General features: G+C 40.9%; 1 protein-coding gene across 3 annotated transcripts; it reads right to left on the bottom strand.

Moving 5' to 3' along the window:
* Positions 1–2969: 2969 nt before the first annotated feature.
* rab36 (RAB36, member RAS oncogene family) lies at positions 2970–16536 on the bottom strand. 3 transcript variants are annotated; one of them, XM_004910588.4, is made up of 10 exons: positions 15982–16534; positions 15342–15433; positions 14090–14155; positions 11336–11437; positions 10149–10213; positions 8385–8436; positions 8178–8259; positions 6373–6463; positions 5501–5620; positions 2970–3384 (listed from the first exon to the last, which is right to left on the bottom strand). In XM_004910588.4, exons 1-10 carry the CDS (start codon positions 16039–16041, stop codon positions 3320–3322), a joined length of 795 nt encoding a protein of 264 aa, XP_004910645.2. In that variant the 5' UTR covers positions 16042–16534; the 3' UTR covers positions 2970–3319. The 3 variants fall into 3 exon arrangements, with proteins under 3 accessions (XP_004910645.2, XP_031748141.1, XP_031748151.1); XM_031892281.1 differs by lacking the exon at positions 15982–16534 and adding an exon at positions 15623–15830; XM_031892291.1 differs by lacking the exon at positions 14090–14155 and having other exon boundaries at positions 15982–16536.
* Positions 16537–18817: the final 2281 nt, after the last annotated feature.

Genomic DNA, 18817 nt, shown 5'->3' with positions numbered 1-18817 from the left:
GGCTGTATTTACATAGACTTTTCTGATAAAGCTTACTTAAGCTAATACATAGATTTTAGTCGTCCAATGAACGTTTGAATATCGATCATACGTTTAAATGCTACAACTAACATTCAGATTAAAATTGTAGGATAGTCCTAAAAATAACGAAACGGAGGATATTCTTAATATAAGAAAGTGACTTCCTGGAAACGCATTGTAGGTCCCCAAGGATATCGGCAGGTACACAATATATGCGCAGATTTTATCTTTATCTGACCAAAATTTTCTAACCTATCTGACTAAACGGGCGATTGCCGTGGTACTAAAATTATCGGGATGATAATTCCGAGCCCACACAGAAACTATGCTTCATACATTATACAGTATCTGTGTGTGCACGGCCAGCTTTAGTTTTAACCTTTTCTTCTCCTTTAAAATGGACATTCTCCCCATTTTATTGTGTTTATCTACCTTTTGTTATGTATCAACACAGAAGCAAAGTTCACTTTTTGGAGAGGCTGTTCAGCCTGTTAGTGCCCCCCAATGACTATAAACTACTAAATTATGTATTTATAGTATTTTAGAGTTAAAATAATCACTTAACACATAAGTCCCTACTTAAATCTCTAAAAGACTGTATCAGGAATGAGATTTTACCATGACAAAAAAGTAGGCTAATTGTATTCTTACTGCAAAAATAACCATCTATTTCTTTCTTTCATGGTTGCCTGAATATAAACATGCAGAAGACTGGAACCTTTATTTTTCTCAATAAACAAATGCCTTAATACTAGTTAGTGTTGCCATGATGTCGGTTGGAAGCAAAGATGTATATATATAAAGATATATGTAACTACTTTTTAACGTAAGGGTGATGTCACTATCACTGTGAACAACATGATCCCATCCCTTTTACCCGTTCACATCAAAGCTAAAAGCTCATTAATGTGCAAAGCAGATGTTCTGGCACATTTCTCTGTGTCCACAAGCAGCTTTGGGAAACCTTTCAAATGCTTTGTGCGGTCCCACAGGCCTATTGAGATGATACCAATAAAAAAATTAAATTTCATTATTTTGCACACTGCCAGCCTTTCCATCAACAATGCAAACCCATACATGGGCATATTATACTGTTCCCTTTCTTGACATTTAAAAGGCTTGGCAAAATATGTTGTTAGAAATCTGTCATTAAAGCTACATCAAAGATTCATTATGCACTTATTTCAGTAGGGGCTTAGAGTTAGAATGATGCACCATTATAATCTAGAGCATATGCTGGCACCAAATGAAATCTGTCATTAAAATGTTAGTTTGGCTTATTTAAAGGGACTCCAAAAACTGCAAGCAAATGTTCATTTTGTAAATGTATTCCTCTATATATTATATATCTAGAGAAAGCTTTAACTTCTCTGATAAAATCCTCATGTCTAACTGGGTTAAAACTGACAAACTCTTCAAGGAAAGGGGTTGAGGCATTTTATTAACACAGTGCTTTACAGGTATAGGATCCATTATCCGCAAACCTGTTATCCAAAAATCTCTGAATTACAGGAAGGCCGATTTTAATCAAATAATATACATTTTTAAAAAAATATTTTCTCTTTCTCTATAATTATAAAACAGTACCTTGTACCTGATCCCAACTAAGCTGCATGAATCCATATTGGTGGCAAAACAATCATACTGAATTTATGTAAAGATTTAAATATTTTTTTAGTAGAGAAAGTATAGTGATCCAAGTTACAGAAAAATCCCTTAACTGAAAAACACCAGATCCCGGGCATTCTGGATACACAGAATGGTGTACAAATTACATACAAATACTGACCAATGCAGGTGGTATAGCTTACAATCAAAAATAAGAAGGTAAGTATTGTCAATCAAGACAAGCAGTACTTTAGTACTATGTACTAATATGTAAGAGAGGCTGCTGGGTAAAAATGCTTCACAATGGCATTAAGGCAATTAATGTTGCTGCTCAGTTCATTGCAATTTGTAATTGTAATTTGTAGTCCAAATACATGGTGCTGCTAGCTTCTATGGCAATCATCAATGCATGCTCCAGGTAAGTCAGACACACCTTTTTTTTTGCAGATGCACCATATTGTTCAAATAACCAGTTTTATAGTAGATACAGATTTGATTTAATTTTGGGATACACCAAATCTAGCATTCGGTTTGGGATTCTGCCTGACCGAACTGAATCCTAAAAATCACATAACTGTCACATAAACACGGAAGTTAAAAATGTTTCAACCCTTCCGTAACCAAATTAGCAAATGCTAATTAGGACTTGGTTCAGTATTCGGCCAAATCTTTTACAAAGGATTCGGGGTTCGCCTGAAACCCAAAAAAAGTGGAATTGGTGCATCCCTAAGTTAAAGAGGCATATTATGGACACTGAAAATAAAATGATATAAAAAAGTAATGGCTTGATAAAGTCATCAAAGCTTAGGCTGACCTGCATATTGAAGAGGAACTCTGGCTTCCAACCAAAAAGAGCCCCACACAACACAGAAACCCCTAATTTCTATCACGGTAATCTGTTCCTTCAAAAAGTATAAATAAATACCATTTTTATAGGCTGAAATCCAGCTGCAAAACAGTTCTTCTCTTTCTGCACCATTTGAAATCCTGACAGAGGAGGAGGGACTAAAACTTAATGTTACAAATTGTAACAACTTCTACACATCTTACAGACGGCATGCAGGAACATACATAACCCACAATGCATTGCACTGCAATGTTCCTTTCCTTATTGACATCATGTGTGCAGAGGATTATGCTATTTGGAGACTGCAGGCTGAAGGCAGGTTGAGGACTGTCGACTACTGCCAGATCAGCAGAAGAACAGAAGGGCAGCCTTAGGTAACTGTTACAAACCATATTATTACATTAAAAATTATAAAAAGGTTGCATATTTTTAACTGATTTACATTGCAGTGTTGCTTAAAATTATGTTTACTTTTCAAAAAGCTTAAGATGTGTTTGGGTGAAGTTCTCCTTTAATATCATTTGATTTTGTGCTGCATTTTGAAACTAAAATATGGTCTCTATTGTGTTTGACTTTTCAAATGACATTAATTGCAATGTTAAGCATACTGCAATCTTCCCACTACATATATTTAATATCCAAATAATACAAATGAACTTTGAGCATCTGGATGTCCAGGGAAGGGTTTATGCAGGGTAGTGTAAGTGTAATGTATTGGGCAGTGAGACACTGTTGCAGGTATTCCAGAGACTTGCTTCTAGTTCTCACACAGACAGTGGTTTGTTGCCTGCGTAGGGCTTTGCAAGTAGAAGTAAAGGTGCTCCAAAAAGTCTCTAGCTGGGTCTAACAGCAGTTCATGTTAAGCTGCGTTTCATTCTCCCTTTTATCTGATGAATTTCCATCCAGTTCTGTAAAAGGCAATATAAGAATTGTTTTAGAGGCAGGACATTAATGTTTTTCAAAATGAGCCATATAAATAAAACTTATGCTGAAGATACATTCTGTTTAAGCTTTTAATTTAATTTTTTTTATGTCACGCCTACTACATCCTCTGTAATAAGCTGAGTTAGCTGAAATATAGTTATTAAGCTCTGTATAAATAATCTCCTCCCTTTACCCCTTTAAGCTTTTCCCTTCATACAGTCCTTACTCATGGAGCTCCGAAATGCCTTTGCACCAACAACAAAAGGAGTCACCAGTCGAAAGGCTGACGCATCGCTTTGGCTTTCCAAAGTCACTTTAAAGTTCCCTCCTGCAGGCAACTTCGCACGACTTCGGAAAGCTGAAGTGATGCATCAGCCTTTTCACTGGCGAGGGCCACCTAGGTACAACAGTCCACCAGGAACTGGCCCGCCAATAGTATTCAAATCAGTTTGCTCAGTCTAAAGGTCCCCGTACACGTTGAGATTCGGATCTTCACCCGATATCCCCACCTAAGGGTGGGCGATAGCGGGGAACGTGTAGGCTAAATTCGATTGTTTGGCCCTGGGGCCAAATGATTGAATTATATTGGCGCAACGGGGCAGTCGGTTCGGGGACCGCATAAACGATTTTCTAACCTGCCCGATCGATATCTGGCCAATTTCAGGCCAGATATTGGTTGGGCAGGCCCCTCGTTTCCGGCCCTACATGGGCCGATAAGCTGCCGAATCGGCCCATGTAAAGCCTACATTTGCCTACAATGTATATCAGTTAGGCATGTCTCCCCCACCCAAATGGCATCATTTGTACTGTATATATCCCCTCCACTTGCCAGCACCATCACATTTTCCTAAACCAAATAGCAGCTTTCACCTAGTGGTCATTTTTCCTCTGATACATAATTGGATACATTTAAATCTGCAAACAGCATATACACACACAAAGACTCTTATTCAGCATACATTTCATCAAGAATACAGCCTCACACAGGCACAACTGTCTTTGATAAAAGTTCTGCTTTATTTGAGCACTGTAATGGTAAAGCTGAGCTCAGAAGAAAAAGATTAAAGCAGACAGCTAGAGCTGAGTTTCTATGGGAACCAGCAATGCCATCTCTTTACTGGCCGCTAGACTGGGGGCGTTTTTATTAATCTGACTTTAGAACAACTGAGCATGCTCACAAGCCAACAGCCAAAGAAAATTCCTGAGGGTGGGGGCTGAGTGGGTTACAGGAGGAGAAGCAAATCTAAGTGATTAAGGGGATGCTGCAGCCTTACTATTAACCTCTTGACAACCAGTGTGGCAGGTATTGAAAGATTTTAAAGAGGCTGTTCACTGATTACATTTTTGTGTGTGGGGTTTACATGTCCTTTAAGGCCTGATGGAGATTGTTATACATCTTGGAAGATAGGCAAATAAAAGTGCTAGGAATGAGAGCTAGCAACTGATAATGGGTTACAATAGACCAACAAGTGGATCTTTAATGTATGGCCAGCTTTAGTCTAGCTGGGAGCAGAGAGACACAGGGGTTGGATGTGGGCTGTTATCGCAGAGTTCTGCTTGTCACTCACTGACATCTCCAGGTTATGCTAATGATAAAGAGGCTGAGATAAAGGGCATTACTGGAGATGATTTGATCTTTTGGGAAATTGTATCCGAAAGGCTGTACCACCTTCAATTACATTAACACCTATAATAATATTAGGCTAATTGAAATATCAAGGTACGTGGACATCAGTTGGGTAAGTACTGCTTTAAGAGTAAAGTTGACCATACACATACCAATTATATCACACAAAGCTGCATTTCATACAATTATTGGTATTGTGGTCCACCAATCTTAACAGATATCCATACACTATAGATATGAATGTACCATGTTGGCCTATGCATGGTACATCGCCAGATCAGAAGTGAAGAGCCACTTCCTGTTGCTCCAATCATATGGGCTATTTGCCCAAATAATCGGGGCAATAATACATTGGCCATACCATAGCTGCTCATTCAGCCATATATTAAGCTCATGGGCTAATTGGTCAGAGAGCACCTTCATTATTTGGCACATCAGACAAATTTTAACTACACTCCATAAGTCAAACTTACGTATTAAGTTCCCTACTCCAATTTGAGCTGTGTTACCCCGGTTCTTTTCCAATTCTTTTTTCATGGACTGTTCAAAGGCTAAAGATGCAACTCGGAAAAAGAATTCCTTCACGTTCTCCCCTAGGCCAAAACAATGTAAGAATGCAATGAGTATATGAAGCCTCCTGCATGAATACAGTACTATTAATGTAAAAAATATATGTATATTGCTGCCATTACTTAACATAAACACGCCCCTCATATAGATCAGGCTAACAATTAATACATACATGCACCAGTGTACTCCACTTTCATGCTTGGATACTACCCTGCAGAGCTTATAATGTAAATTTGATTTTAATATATAAATATATACTGTATATCATATGATTTTTTTGCCACTAATTGACAGTTATTATAAAAGACATGGTCTATTTAAAAAGCTCTTCCCCTTTCTAGCTGTTCCATTTCCTCAGTTCTTTCTGCTCCACTTAATTAATTCTGTCTTCTGCTACTCCCCCCTTCATTCTGCTCCACTTGTCTGTATTAATACATGGTTTGAGCCTCAGTATTGGTATAGATCCATGACAGAAGCAGGGAACAATTTAAATGTTTATCACATGTAAAGTATGCAGTGTTGTGCATCTGTTAGTGAGGTCTGAAATACTCATGGCGGACATGCAAAAACATGTCACATAAATATCTATATGTATATATCAGCATTTACATATAGGTACTGATGCTACTATTAATGTATAAACACAGACATCACACACATGTATAGGCTTTTACTCCTATTCACATTAAAATATACAATACAAAAAAGCTGGAAAGAGATGCATTGATTTCTGCAGCAACATAACATGCATATACTTTAGCTTCACTTGACTGACCTGTTTTTGCTGATACAGACCAGTATTCAGCCTGTAAATCTATTGCAAGTCTTACAGCATCTTGTTCTGTTCTCTCCAACTCTGCCTCAGACTATACAAGGCAAAACAGGGAGAATGGGTACACAGTGCAAATAGGCAAAGTTGTGGTACAAAGATTAGCAGCTATGATATATGTAATCCTCAGGCAAAATAAATGGGTATACAGCACAGACAGAGCTACAGTACATAGCAGAAGAAGGCTGGCAGCAGTTGTACAAACATCACAATCAGTTAATAAACGGTAGAGATAGGCTACACAATACAAACAAGCTGGGCTAAACAGAACAAGCAGGCAGAGATTGGCTAAACTATAGATACAGGCACAGCTTTCACAGCTAAAGCGGGCAGAGATTGGATACACAGCAAACACACAGCATACACAAGCAGAACTAGGGTACCAACCAAGTATAGGCACAGCTGTGGCTCACAGAGCAAGCACAGAGAGAGAGAGAACTTGTATTCCCAGCATAAACAGCCAGAGCCGGGGTACACAAAAATGGGTAGAGCTTGGCTACATGGACTAGGCAGGGAGAACAGCGATAAACAACACAAGCATGCAAAGCTAGGGTACACAGTTCAAGCAGAAAGAGCTGAGCATAAGAACACAAGCATGTAGATCTAGGTTACACATGGGAGCAGCCAGAACAGAGATAATGTGACATATAGCCTGAATGTGAAAGTACTATATAGTATAGGGAATAGAGAAATAAAGCTGCAATGGAAAGCTTCTGCATTGTACAACTAATATAAACACAATTATATGTTTCATAAATATACATTGTGTGGTAGTAAAACTAATATGACCCTGCATGGTTTTAATGTATGCAAGAAAACTACCTAAAATTTACTTTTATGAGAATAATGGGAACAAGCTAATGTCAGTAAACTGACAACACAAAGAGTGCTCTAACAGTATAGTTACTGGCTTGGCAATGTTGCACCAATAAACACACACTAGGGCCATTTCACATTTAACAAAGGGGCCGGCTCTTATGTTATTATTGTACAGAAGGTTTAATTAACTGCATGGGAATATTTGCATGGAATACACACAGAAGGATTCCCAAGGCCAGTCAATCACTGGGCAGAGGAAAAGAGCACAGAAAGATATTAGCCAGATTAGGAAAAAGGACTCATAAAGGTGATGACACATTAGGAGATTAGTAGCCCCACGATTATTTGGAAAGCCAAAGCAACACACGTTTTCCTACTGGCAAATTACATTCTTTAAATCGCTGGTAGGAAAGCAAACAACATTATTTGCCAACACCAGAGGAGATTAATCGCAGGGCGACTAATCATCATTGGTATGTCATCTCCCTAAGGCTCACAGAGACTGCACTACTGTGCAATTGTTGTGAACTACATCTCACATCACCAATAACGCTTGTGTACTAAAATGCAAACTGTTAACCACTAACATAATTAATTATAAGTTATCTGAAATATGTGGGTTTGCAGGTCCTAATGGGCCACCTATCTCTACAGACCCCTAGTGATCATAGGGTATGCTGCCCCTATAATCACCTTCTCTGAACAACATTTCTCAAAAAGTAGTAGCTAAGAATAAATAAAAGCTGAAATCTTTGTATTTAGACCAGTAATTTGCAGCCATGCTTGCAGATGCTGATTCTTATTGAAGCCAATGCAAACCAAACCTTGTATTAAAGTTGATAGAACTAAATTTGGGAGGCTATGTTAACAATGCCTTAATTTAAAAATGTTTAGAACAACTGCTTTAGGCTGTGCATAAATATTTTGCTTACCAATGTGTCTTTTTTGGTCCCCACCAGGAAGATGGAACAAGTGTCTGGCTCATTCTCTTTAAGAGCATCTTGCACCCAGCGCCTGTGATGATCAGAGTCTGAATGTTGGAACTCAAAAATCATTTTCTCTGGCAGCTTTTATCATTCTGTGTCACGTTCATACTCTCTATGCACCCTCATACTCCTGACAGCACTCTTAGCACTTACCTGGTGTTTTCTAGGGTGCTGATGTCACCAAGATCAAACGCAGTGATAATCACTACAAAAGATGCAGAACAGGACCATTATACATTCACAGTGATGACACAGAATTGTCAAGCATATCACAAAGCAAACTGTGTAATCTAACCTCCAAACAAAACTTGTGTGAATTTATGAGACACATCCTGACCCCAACCAGGTTTCCACACTCTAAGCTCCTACTCTAATAATCTTACTAGTTTTTCCCCAGATATGCAAAGTGGAGGTACAGCAGGGCACAGAAACAGTGAGTTTTGACAAATCCAGGTATCTGCATCTTCAGCATCACACTGTCTAGAACTGCAAATCAAACCCTGCAATCTAAAAGGTCTTTTTATTCTGTTGTGTAAAAAAACAGCAACAGAATTCGCCACGTAATAAAAAAAAAAAATTGTATGCGTTTTTCTATCTGTCAGAACTTACGTAGCATAACGGTGTAAGATTATGGTGTTGTGATGGCAAAATTCTGAATTTATTTTACACTGTTTTTTACATAGTTTTTTCGTCGAATTTCATTTTACACAGCATAATAAATAGGTCCCTCAGGGCTCTGGCACACGGGGAGATTAGTCGCCCGCGGCAAAACTCCCTGTTCGCGGGCGACTAATCTCCCCGAGTTGCCTACCCCTGCCATCCCACCGGCGAACATGTAAGTCGCCGGCGGGATGGCAGACACGGCGGCGCGATTTCACGCAAATCACTTTTTCGGCGATTTCCTGAAATCGCCCCGCCGCGTCTGCCATCCCGCCGGCGACTTACATGTTCTAATCTCCCCGTGTGCCAGAGCCCTAAGTGAACAGTATACTTGCATGTTGAGAATGGCTCCCAAACTTTGAGTGTATTGAACCTGGGTTCCCCAGATTCTTCAAGCATTAGTACATACAAAAATATAAGTAAACTTACTTAACTGGCTTAACAGTCATTGCACATGACCAGCTAACAATGCGCTTACTATGTACTATATACCTGACTTTGCTAAAGGTGGACATGTACAGGAGAATAATTTAGAACAAATACCTTCATACTAACTAAGCAGGGTGTGCTTTTAATGAGATGTCGGTGATATTTATTCATATAGTACAAGCATTTATTGCAGCAGTAATCAGAGTAAGGACTGTATACAAAGCATTATTAAAATTACAATTGACAAGACCCAGTTAGTCTATGTCAGCTGCCTTCTAGCTGTGGTTGAAATACAAATTTCCGCAATTCCCACCCCATCACAACATATTAACTAGACCGGTAAGTACTGGTGAGGTCCTTTCAATATGGCCACCTAAGTTGGGCGATATTGGGGTAATTCAATCCTTTGGCTGTCGGAGTGAGGACCGCATTCGGTCCCCAATCTGACAGTAAAATCAAACCTGCCCGATTAACACCTACGGGTGGGCGATGTCGGGGGAATTTAGGCTCATTTGGCCGTTTGGCCCTTGGGCTAAACGATCGAATTAAAGCGACAGTAATGGTCGCAGTCGGTTTGGGGATCGCATCAACAAGCTGATCCGACTAAATTTTTTAACCTGTCTGGTCGATATCTGCCCGATTTCAGGCCAGATATCGGTCGGGCAGGCCCCTCGTTGGTGCCCCTACACAGGCCAATAAGCAGCCGAATCGGTCTAAGGGACCTATATCTGCAGCTACAATCGGCCCGTGTATGGCCACCTTTACAGCCTCTGCGAGAGGACTGCACTGTAAAGATGTAATGAAAGAATTTGATAAATGAAAACTCACCCTGTGCCCCTCTGTAATATGCAGATGCAATGCATTTAAACTTCTCCTGGCCAGCTGTGTCCCATCTGTGGGTTAGAACAGGGCATAAAATAACTGCAACACTCAACACAGACATCTCTTTTGTTAATCACATAATTCCATAAAAAGTTGTATAATTATTTTTGTTATATCATGTCTTTGACATAAGTAATAGACTTGTGCAGCCCTCCAATTAATGCTAACAGCCGACATACAAAAGAAACACTGTGAACAACAAACGTCACCCAATTTGCCAAAATATGAGTGGGATACAATCCTAATCTGACAACCCATAAAATGGCTCAAACCAGATCACACTATGCACACACAGAGCCCGCTGGATGAAGACAACCTAAATGTGCCAGTGTAGTTCTTGCCCAAACAGATTTTCAAACCAGCCCAATTTTCAGCCAGATATTAGTTTGCCAGTCCTTTTGTAGTGCCCTATACATGGGACAATAAGTTGCTTACTTGGTCTGGAGTGGAGGGGCCAAGTCAGCAGCTTTATTGGCCTATGGCCTTAAGATTAAAGACAGCCTTACACGGGCCAATGAAAGCTGCCGGGCAGAGTCAGCCGTTTATTGGCCCAAGTATGGTGGCAGCCCACAGGCCTGCCCAACCAATATATGGCCAAAAATCAGGATAAATCAGGCTTGATTTTGCCATAGGATTGAGAACCACATCTGTGCATTGATGCAATCCTCGTTCCAACAGCCTGCATGACTCCAATTATAAACCAATTGTTGGCCCAAGGGCCAAATGATCGGAACAACTTGATAATGTCAACCTTAAAGGGTGCATATCTGTGAAGCATCTGTTTATCTGGTGTCCTTGCCAAACAAGTGGATCTTCATATGTATGGTCAGGTTTACCCATGTGGTGCAATGTTTTTTCCCTCACTTATAAAATTCACTAAAAATACTTGGAAAGCTGAAGTACAGCTTTAGCTTCTGAACTGTTGCAGGCTATTTGCCTTGCCAAACTGAGCTAATCCAATAGTTTGCCCCCCAGGCTAAACATCAAATTTTACTGCGGGGCTACGGAGGTCCATACCAGCTGAGTCAATGTGGCAACTTTTATCATACTGTGTATGCCACCTTTATACTTGTGATAATACTATATGGATAGCATGTTATACAAGTATTCGATCTGCTCATTACTTTACTTACATCTGGAAGTTAAATGGGATGCCCAAGATCTCAAAACGTTCAATCTCAAAATCGACACCAATTGTTGCCTTGTAATCACGATCAAATACATTCTTGCAGAATCTGCAAGCACAAAATGGAAGGTTTGTTAATTATTAACACATAAATGAAAGCAAAGAGTCAACCACAAAAAGGCAGGAATGGGAAACAGAAACAATAACAGCAAACACAAAGAGAAGGCTTATACAGACAAACAGGGGGAATGCTGGATTAGATTTTAGCAATAAAAAACATAAAATAAGTTTTAATTACAAAAGGGTTATTCAATCCTTTTTTGTCAGGAGTGTATTTTGTTTGCGATTGTGTCCCACAAGCTGGCAATACAGATTTTACTATTTGGTTTTGATCTGCCCTACATGATGGACAGGGTGGGTATGGTAACTATCAATTTGGCAGAGCAAATTTGCTCCGAGCAGAATACAGCAGAGATTGGCCTGAAAAATACATATTTTCACATTTTTGGGTGCTGATTTCTGCTCTGTGTAGCTGCATTCAGACTATGCCTGTCAGTGCAGCTAAATCTGGAATTGTATAGGTACGGATCCTTTTCTCATCTGCTAGGGACCATTGACCAACTGCCTGCAATACATTCAAAAGCAACAAACCCTGTGCAGTAAGTAAGGCTTGTGTTGCCCAGGTGGCAGCTAGCAGAAACCAGTGTCAGATTTAGACTACCTTGGGGTCAGGGCAGACAATGCCCTACCCCCCAGTGAGGTTGGGTATTATATTTGAAATTACAGTGCAATTTAGAGTATTGCACCTTTTGAGCATGCCAAATGTTTGACTTTTTTGTTAAAGTTTGACTTTTCACTCTACTGCGCATGCGCAAGTGCGCAAAGACAGAAGAAAGAAGAGGAGGCATTTGTTTGTAGGTACCCCGGGCTGGTGCTGTTTTCTTCTCACAGAGGCACCAGCCCGGGGAAAAAGGTAATATTTGGCACCCCCCAGTGACTTAGCCTTTCCTTCTCCTTTAAGGCTAAAGTCCCTTCTGCTTTCCCAAGTCGCGCAAAGCTTCCTCCTGCAGGCAACTTTGTGTGACTTAGGAAAGCCAAAATATGTGTAGACCTTTCCACCGGCGACTCCTATTGTTGCTGATGGAAAGGCAGTTCAGAGCAGTTAGTTGCCCATGTTATCAAAGATCTATTACGGGCAACTAACTCATTCTGTGGGACATTAGCTGAAAGGGAGAAGATGAAAGCAATTGCTAATGTATGATAAGGTGATGTCTGATCAGTCAACACGCATTGAATATGCTTCACTAAATGCTTCAGAAAGCATTTGAAAGTTTGGAAGAAAAGGAGAGTCAGCTTCAAGCAGAGAGTTCCAGAGACAGGCAGAAGCCTGAACAAAGGAATGGCTTCACTGGAAGAAGATTAAAGTTTTGGAATGGCCCAGCCAGAGCCCAGACCTGAATCCGATTAAAAATCTGTGGGGTGATCTGAAGAGGGCTGTGCACAGGAGATGCCCTCGCATTCTGACAGATTTGGAGTGTTTCTGCAAAGAAGAGTGGGCAAATCTTGCAAAGTCAAAATGTGCCATGCTGATAGACTCATACCCAAAAAATGCTGTAATAAAATCAAAAGGTGCTTCAACAAAGTATTAGTTTAAGGGTGTGCACACTTATGCAACCACATTATTTTAGTTTTTTTGGTTTTCTTCCCTCCACCTAAAAGATTTCAGTTTGTTTTTCAATTGAGTGGTACAGTTTATAGGTCACATTAAAGGTGGAAAAAGTTCTGAAATGATTTATCTTTGTCTCATTTTTGTACAGCACAGGAACCTGACATTTTACCAGGGGTGTGTAGACTTTTTATATCCACTGTACATAATAAAGACCAACTACAGGATTGCAAGTAATAGGACATTCTATAACACACTAAGGGCTGTGGCACACGGGGATATTAGTCGCCCGCAACAAATTTCCCTTGTCGCGGGCGACTAATCTCCCCGAAATGCCATCCCACCAGTGATCTACCTTGAGAGGAAACTTCCGTGATTTTGGGGAAATCACAGCGCCACGTATGCCATCCCACCGGCGATTTACATTCTTGCCGGTGGGATGGCATTTCGGGGAGATTAGTCACCCGCAACAAAGGAAATTTGTTGCAGGCGACTAATCTCCCCGTGTGCCACAGCCCTAAAGGTTAACTTTAAGGTAAACTACCCATTTAATGACATTATCCCTTTAAAGTTTAATCAGGTAAAGACAACATTTCGCATGACATACTCGCTGTTATCACTGACATAAAAAATACAGGGAAAACTTCTAAGTTGATCTAAAAAGCCAAATGTTTCATTATATTAAATCATGTTTAATAAAATGCATTTTGCTCATCATAACGAACACTGCTGTCACTGATAATATGTGTATGTCACATGAAACACATTAGCTAAAGTTTCAAAACATTATATTAATGTCTCTGGTTTGTTTTCCTGCCCTTGTTTACCATGTTCAGTGTGTTTAAAATAAATCTTCTTTTCTTTTTAAATACTACTTTAGTATAATTATTACTGCAGTATATTGTTAGCTGTTACACAGCTTTAAACAGTATACATATCACTTTCTAGCCATAGTTGGAAAACTGGGAGATAACAGTTCTGCAACAGCTTGAGAGTCACACACTTAAGATATTGAAAATCGAGAATATTGAAAATCCATTGATCCCTGATTTCTTTGATATGTAGTTTCAAAATAACATTACCATTAGTATTTACCTGTTGATTAAACTTGTCTTTCCAACATACAGATCGCCAACCATCACTGCTTTTGACATCTTCAGTCTGTAAAATTCCCAATTTCTCATTACTGTAATAAACATATGAGACAACAAACTTCCCGCATACACACAGTGCATAAAGAACATCATAAATTATATATAAGTATTGTTTTTGCATAACTATGGTTGACATGTGGAGTGGGTCACCACCTGTCAAACCTCTGGTGAACCCTGTCGGTTGAGTTGTATCTAAAATATTGCCATGGGAGCACCAATAAAGATCATGATGCATTTCATACAAATTACCCAGTATCAGTGCTCACTAGATGGCTGAGAGGTGAATGATACTGTGACACCAATCTGAAGTGGAAATCTGTAGATTCCGGCACTGTCATTATTTTTGGGGCTTGTGGGCCTCTATGTACTAGAAATGCTGGAGTCTATTTTGAATCACACAAGACACCTGTTACCCTAGGCATGTGCCATCAAGTGCCTACATATATATAAACTTGTTGTTGTGCCTTGAAAATGTTCCCAATGACGGTGTGTTACGTGTATTACTGGCCTTTTTTATTGAATATATACTTCAAACAGGAGTCTGGAACTTCAATAAATCAGCCTGGGTGCAGGAGGGTTAACATTGTGTAGAGAAGGATCAAAGTAATGCACTCACTTAAAGCAAAGTGAAAATGTATTCAAGTGTGGAACTGACGTTTCAGCTACTTCAAACTTTGATAAATGCTGTGGACACTGCCAAAACGTGAGTTCCACGCTTGAATACATTTTCACTTCACTTAAGTCCTGTCAGTGTGGTACTTTGATCCTTCTCTCTCTCTATATATATGTATATGTAAAAAGCCCTCAGGGGCTGGCCGAGCCGACCGGGCACCCTAGGCAACCCGTTCGCCCACCTCGCCCCTGCACCTGCATCGCGCAACCCCCACCCCCTAATGTTTGGCGCGCGTGCACAGTTTGAGAGTGGAGCGGGGCGATGTGCGATGCGAAATGGATCACAGACTAGGGGTAGGCAGGAGAGGCTCCTGCCTGGTGCCCCCCAATTGTTGCACCCTAGGCAGCTGCCTCTTCTGCCTACCCCTAGTTCCGGCCCTGATAGCCCTGTTAGCACCCCACAGGCTGCAGATTCCTGCTACAAAAGAAAAAAAGGATCTTTTGTATAAAACTAATCACACATTTTATTATGAAATACAGTTATATTACAAGCCCTGGGGTGAAAAGGCAAAGTGACTTACCCAATAGCCCCAGCATTACGCTGTTGGCAAACAGTCTGCACCTCTGCATCAAACTGTGTCTGGTACTGATGGCAAGCTTCAGGGGTGTATGGCTGAAAATAGAAGTTAGAGAATTGTCAGTCAGCAGTTTGGTCTATTGCTCTTTTGTACAGACAGGGACTTGTGATGTACAGGCAAGGCCGGAACTAGGGGTAGGCAGAAGAGGCACCTGTCTAGAGCACAACAGTGAGGGGGCGCCAGGCAGGTACCTCTGTGCCAACCCATAGTCCAGAATCTCTTACCCGGGTCGGCGACTGCATGACTTGCGCGCCGTGCTCCCCCCTTTACAGTGTCCCCGTGTGTGCACAGCTCAAAGAGATATGAAAGGCACTTGCCTCTCCTGCCTACCCCTAGCTCCGGCCCTGCTTCTGTCTATGCCTAGGGTTCCCAGTGTGACCTGCACCCCAACCAGAATAGTCACCCAAATTTCAACCCTAACTCGCCTGACCTAAGGGTTAACCCGCAGGTAAAACCCACATAACTGACAGACATAACTGACTCATAAGCAGTTTCAATATACGCTATTGAAAAATGTTTTACTGCCAAAGATTATGGGGGTCTGGGGGCTCTATAATGATAGTGCTGTAGGACCATGGTTTACCTTGGGCATGTTGGAAATAATTCTGCTCCGGCTCACTGGTGCCACTTGCAGGTTCTGCATTTTGTGCAGTGTTCCGTCCGGTAGTACGGGGGGGGGGGGGGGTGAGGATTATGTAGTGGAAACAGTGCGAGATGGAGAGAGAAATGCGTGCAGAAGTAGTCCAGAATAAAAACTGAACTAATAGAGAAGCTTTAAGGCAGAGTAGTTAGTGTTAGTACAAAGGTAGGGCGGATAGCGAGGCCCCCGTTACATTGATTCCTCCCGGGCTGCAGCCGACAAAGTCCGCTTCCCTGTTACCATGGCAACGAATTGGCTGAGGCTTGGGCGGAGCAGCAGTCGCAGAGGAGGGACCCAGCGGTGCCAGTACACGCTACGACTGGGGAAGGCGGTGCTTAAATGCGACAGAGAATGTCAAGTGTTTGTGTGACCGCGTTGGGGCCGATACAGAGCAGGAAGGCTGCCAGCTATTACACTTCAGCAGATCTCTTCCAGCGTCGTTCACTTTTACACAGAAGAGAAATTAAAAATAGCCTCAAAATAACAAGTGCCTGCGGAATTAGATTTTATAAGTGTTCGGCTTAGGTACAGCTCACGCTTTCAATGAGCCCATTAGTATTTAATCACTTCCACATCTTGCACCTGTTGCTGGCGAGTTTTTGTTTCAGGAATACACCTGATCACCTAATGTTCAAGTGAAACTATAGCAATGCATCATATTGGCCCCGTTGCTTCTATTCTGCAACCCCGTTTCTAATACTTGTCATTTCCAACCCCACTTTTTTGTTTGTCATTTAACCTTGTCCCACAGCTTATCACCCCCTTAACACCCCTATAATCCCCTGTATGAAGAGATGTGCATGGGCTATGTGGTGCCTAGCCAACCTGAGCAATAAAACTAATAAGGAGAATCTGCCCAATGAAAATATTTTTAGTGTGGGAATAGCAGCACTCCTCATCAAAACAAGGTTTGCACATGACTTTTTATGATGCTGGACACTGGGGAACACTAGGGTTCTGCAGAATCAGTATAGGCATTAATTACCTTTCTGATGCTGTAACAATATTCTCTTACTTTTCTAAAACTGCAATAATGCTATAGTAAAAATAGAAAAAAATGTCTTAACATAAAAAAGGGTTTATCCAAACTACAGCCAAAATAGACTTATAACCTGAAATAAAGTTGACATGTGTATCAGGTGGCTTACTCGTAAGTACTTGTTATAGTTTTTTCTATCTATCCATATCCACGCACATTTAGGATAAGAACAGAGAAAGTCCTCTGCTTGCTAATTTAGTGCCCCTGTTGGTCAGTAGATCCTGTGTAGAATCCGGGGGTTCAATATAGCCCAACCTCTGCTGAATCAATGTACTCCTAATACTACTAGCAAGTCAGGATATGTGTCCATTTCAACCTTAGCTACTGTATTACTTTGTATGTTAATCTGTTACATATTTCTGGAAGCCTACTTTAAGTCTTATGGCCACCAGGGGATTAGTTGCCTGCAGTTAATCTCGGCTACCAGGGGCGACAGATCTCCTCAAAATGTCTCTCCACTGGCAATAAAGTGAATCACTGGTGGAAAGCCATACACGTTGCTTCGTTTTTTCCTGCAGGAGCAAACTCTGCACGACTTTGGTAAACGAAATGACGCATATGCCTTTTCACCAGCAATCTACTTTGTCATTGGAAATGCATTTTAGGGAGATTAGTAATCTATAGTAAATTAAATTAATCGCGGGCATCTAATCTCCCCATGGGCCATTGCCCTAAAGCTTAGTAAGAGTGTAATATGGGCTAAACACCCATTTGCTGTCCTAGATATTCTTCTAAATGACTAATGCAAGAATGTGTTTATCTTTAACCTTGTCATCAGCTAAAGTGGACCCTGACCAAAAGTTGGTCCTTAAAGAGTGGATTAGACTGAGAAAAAAACACTAGTTTAGATGTGGGGTGGACAACAGGCTCAGACTAGAAATCTGTTGATTCCTGCAAATACCAGAGGGGCTGCTGTAAGATGTGTAAGTCACTATCAGGGCCATTTTAGGGTACCAGAGGGCCCAGGGCAAAGATATTGGAGTGCAATAATGGAAGAAGTGCTTACTGATGTAGAAATAAGGCCTGGGGGACCTGCCCCCTGCCAAAAGGATTTTGTCCTTAGTTGGGGAATGGCATATACAAGGGGGCACATTTACTAACCCACGAACGGGCCGAATGCGTCCGATTGCGATTTTTTCGGAAATTATCGCGACATTTTCGTTACCAATACGATTTGCGCGAAAAAACGCGAGTTTTTCGTAGCCATTCGCGTTAAAACTTGCGCGTAAAGTCGCGATTTTTTCGTAGCGGTAAAACTTGCGCGAAACGTCGCGCCTTTTAAGTTTTAACGCTACGAAAAAGGCGCGACTTTTCGCGCAAGTTTTAACGCTACGAAAAAATTGCCAGATATTGCGCAACTTTCGGAATGGCCACGAAAAACTCGCGTTTTTTCGCGCAAGTCGTAATGGCTACGAAAAACTCGCGTTTTTTCACGCAAATCGTATTGGTAACGAAAAAGTCGCAATAATTTCCGAAAAGTCGTAAAGGCGCAGAAAAAATCGCAAAAATACGAAAAAGTCGCAAAATGTTCGTTTTCCAATCGGAATTTTTCCAATTCGGATTCGAATTCATGTCTTAGTAAATCAGCCCCAAGATGTGTATGAGGGGGAAGGTTTTTTCTAGTAAGGGGGCAGGCAGTGACCGGGCTGCTTGGGCTTTAAACTATGCTCTAAGTAGAAACGATTGCATCTTGGGAAACAGGAAGTGACCCTGCATACAGACTGATGCCAGTAACACAAT

Source organism: Xenopus tropicalis, chromosome 1 (genome assembly GCF_000004195.4).
Source record: "Xenopus tropicalis strain Nigerian chromosome 1, UCB_Xtro_10.0, whole genome shotgun sequence".
In the NCBI taxonomy this organism is placed as follows: domain Eukaryota; kingdom Metazoa; phylum Chordata; class Amphibia; order Anura; family Pipidae; genus Xenopus; species Xenopus tropicalis.
The sequence above is the reverse complement of the archived record's forward strand: the minus strand, read 5'-3'. Positions and strand labels throughout refer to the sequence as shown.

Excerpts from the sequence above, each read along its gene's own strand:
- rab36 (XM_004910588.4), bottom strand. The coding sequence starts at position 16,041 with ATGCAGAACCTGCAAGTGGCACCAGTGAGCCGGAGCAGAATTATTTCC. Across the intron at positions 15,434-15,981 it reads TTATTTCCAACATGCCCAAG|CCATACACCCCTGAAGCTTG; the intron begins GTAAACCATGGT and ends TTCTATTTTCAG. Across the intron at positions 8,260-8,384 it reads AGCACCCTAGAAAACACCAG|GCGCTGGGTGCAAGATGCTC; the intron begins GTAAGTGCTAAG and ends TGATCATCACAG.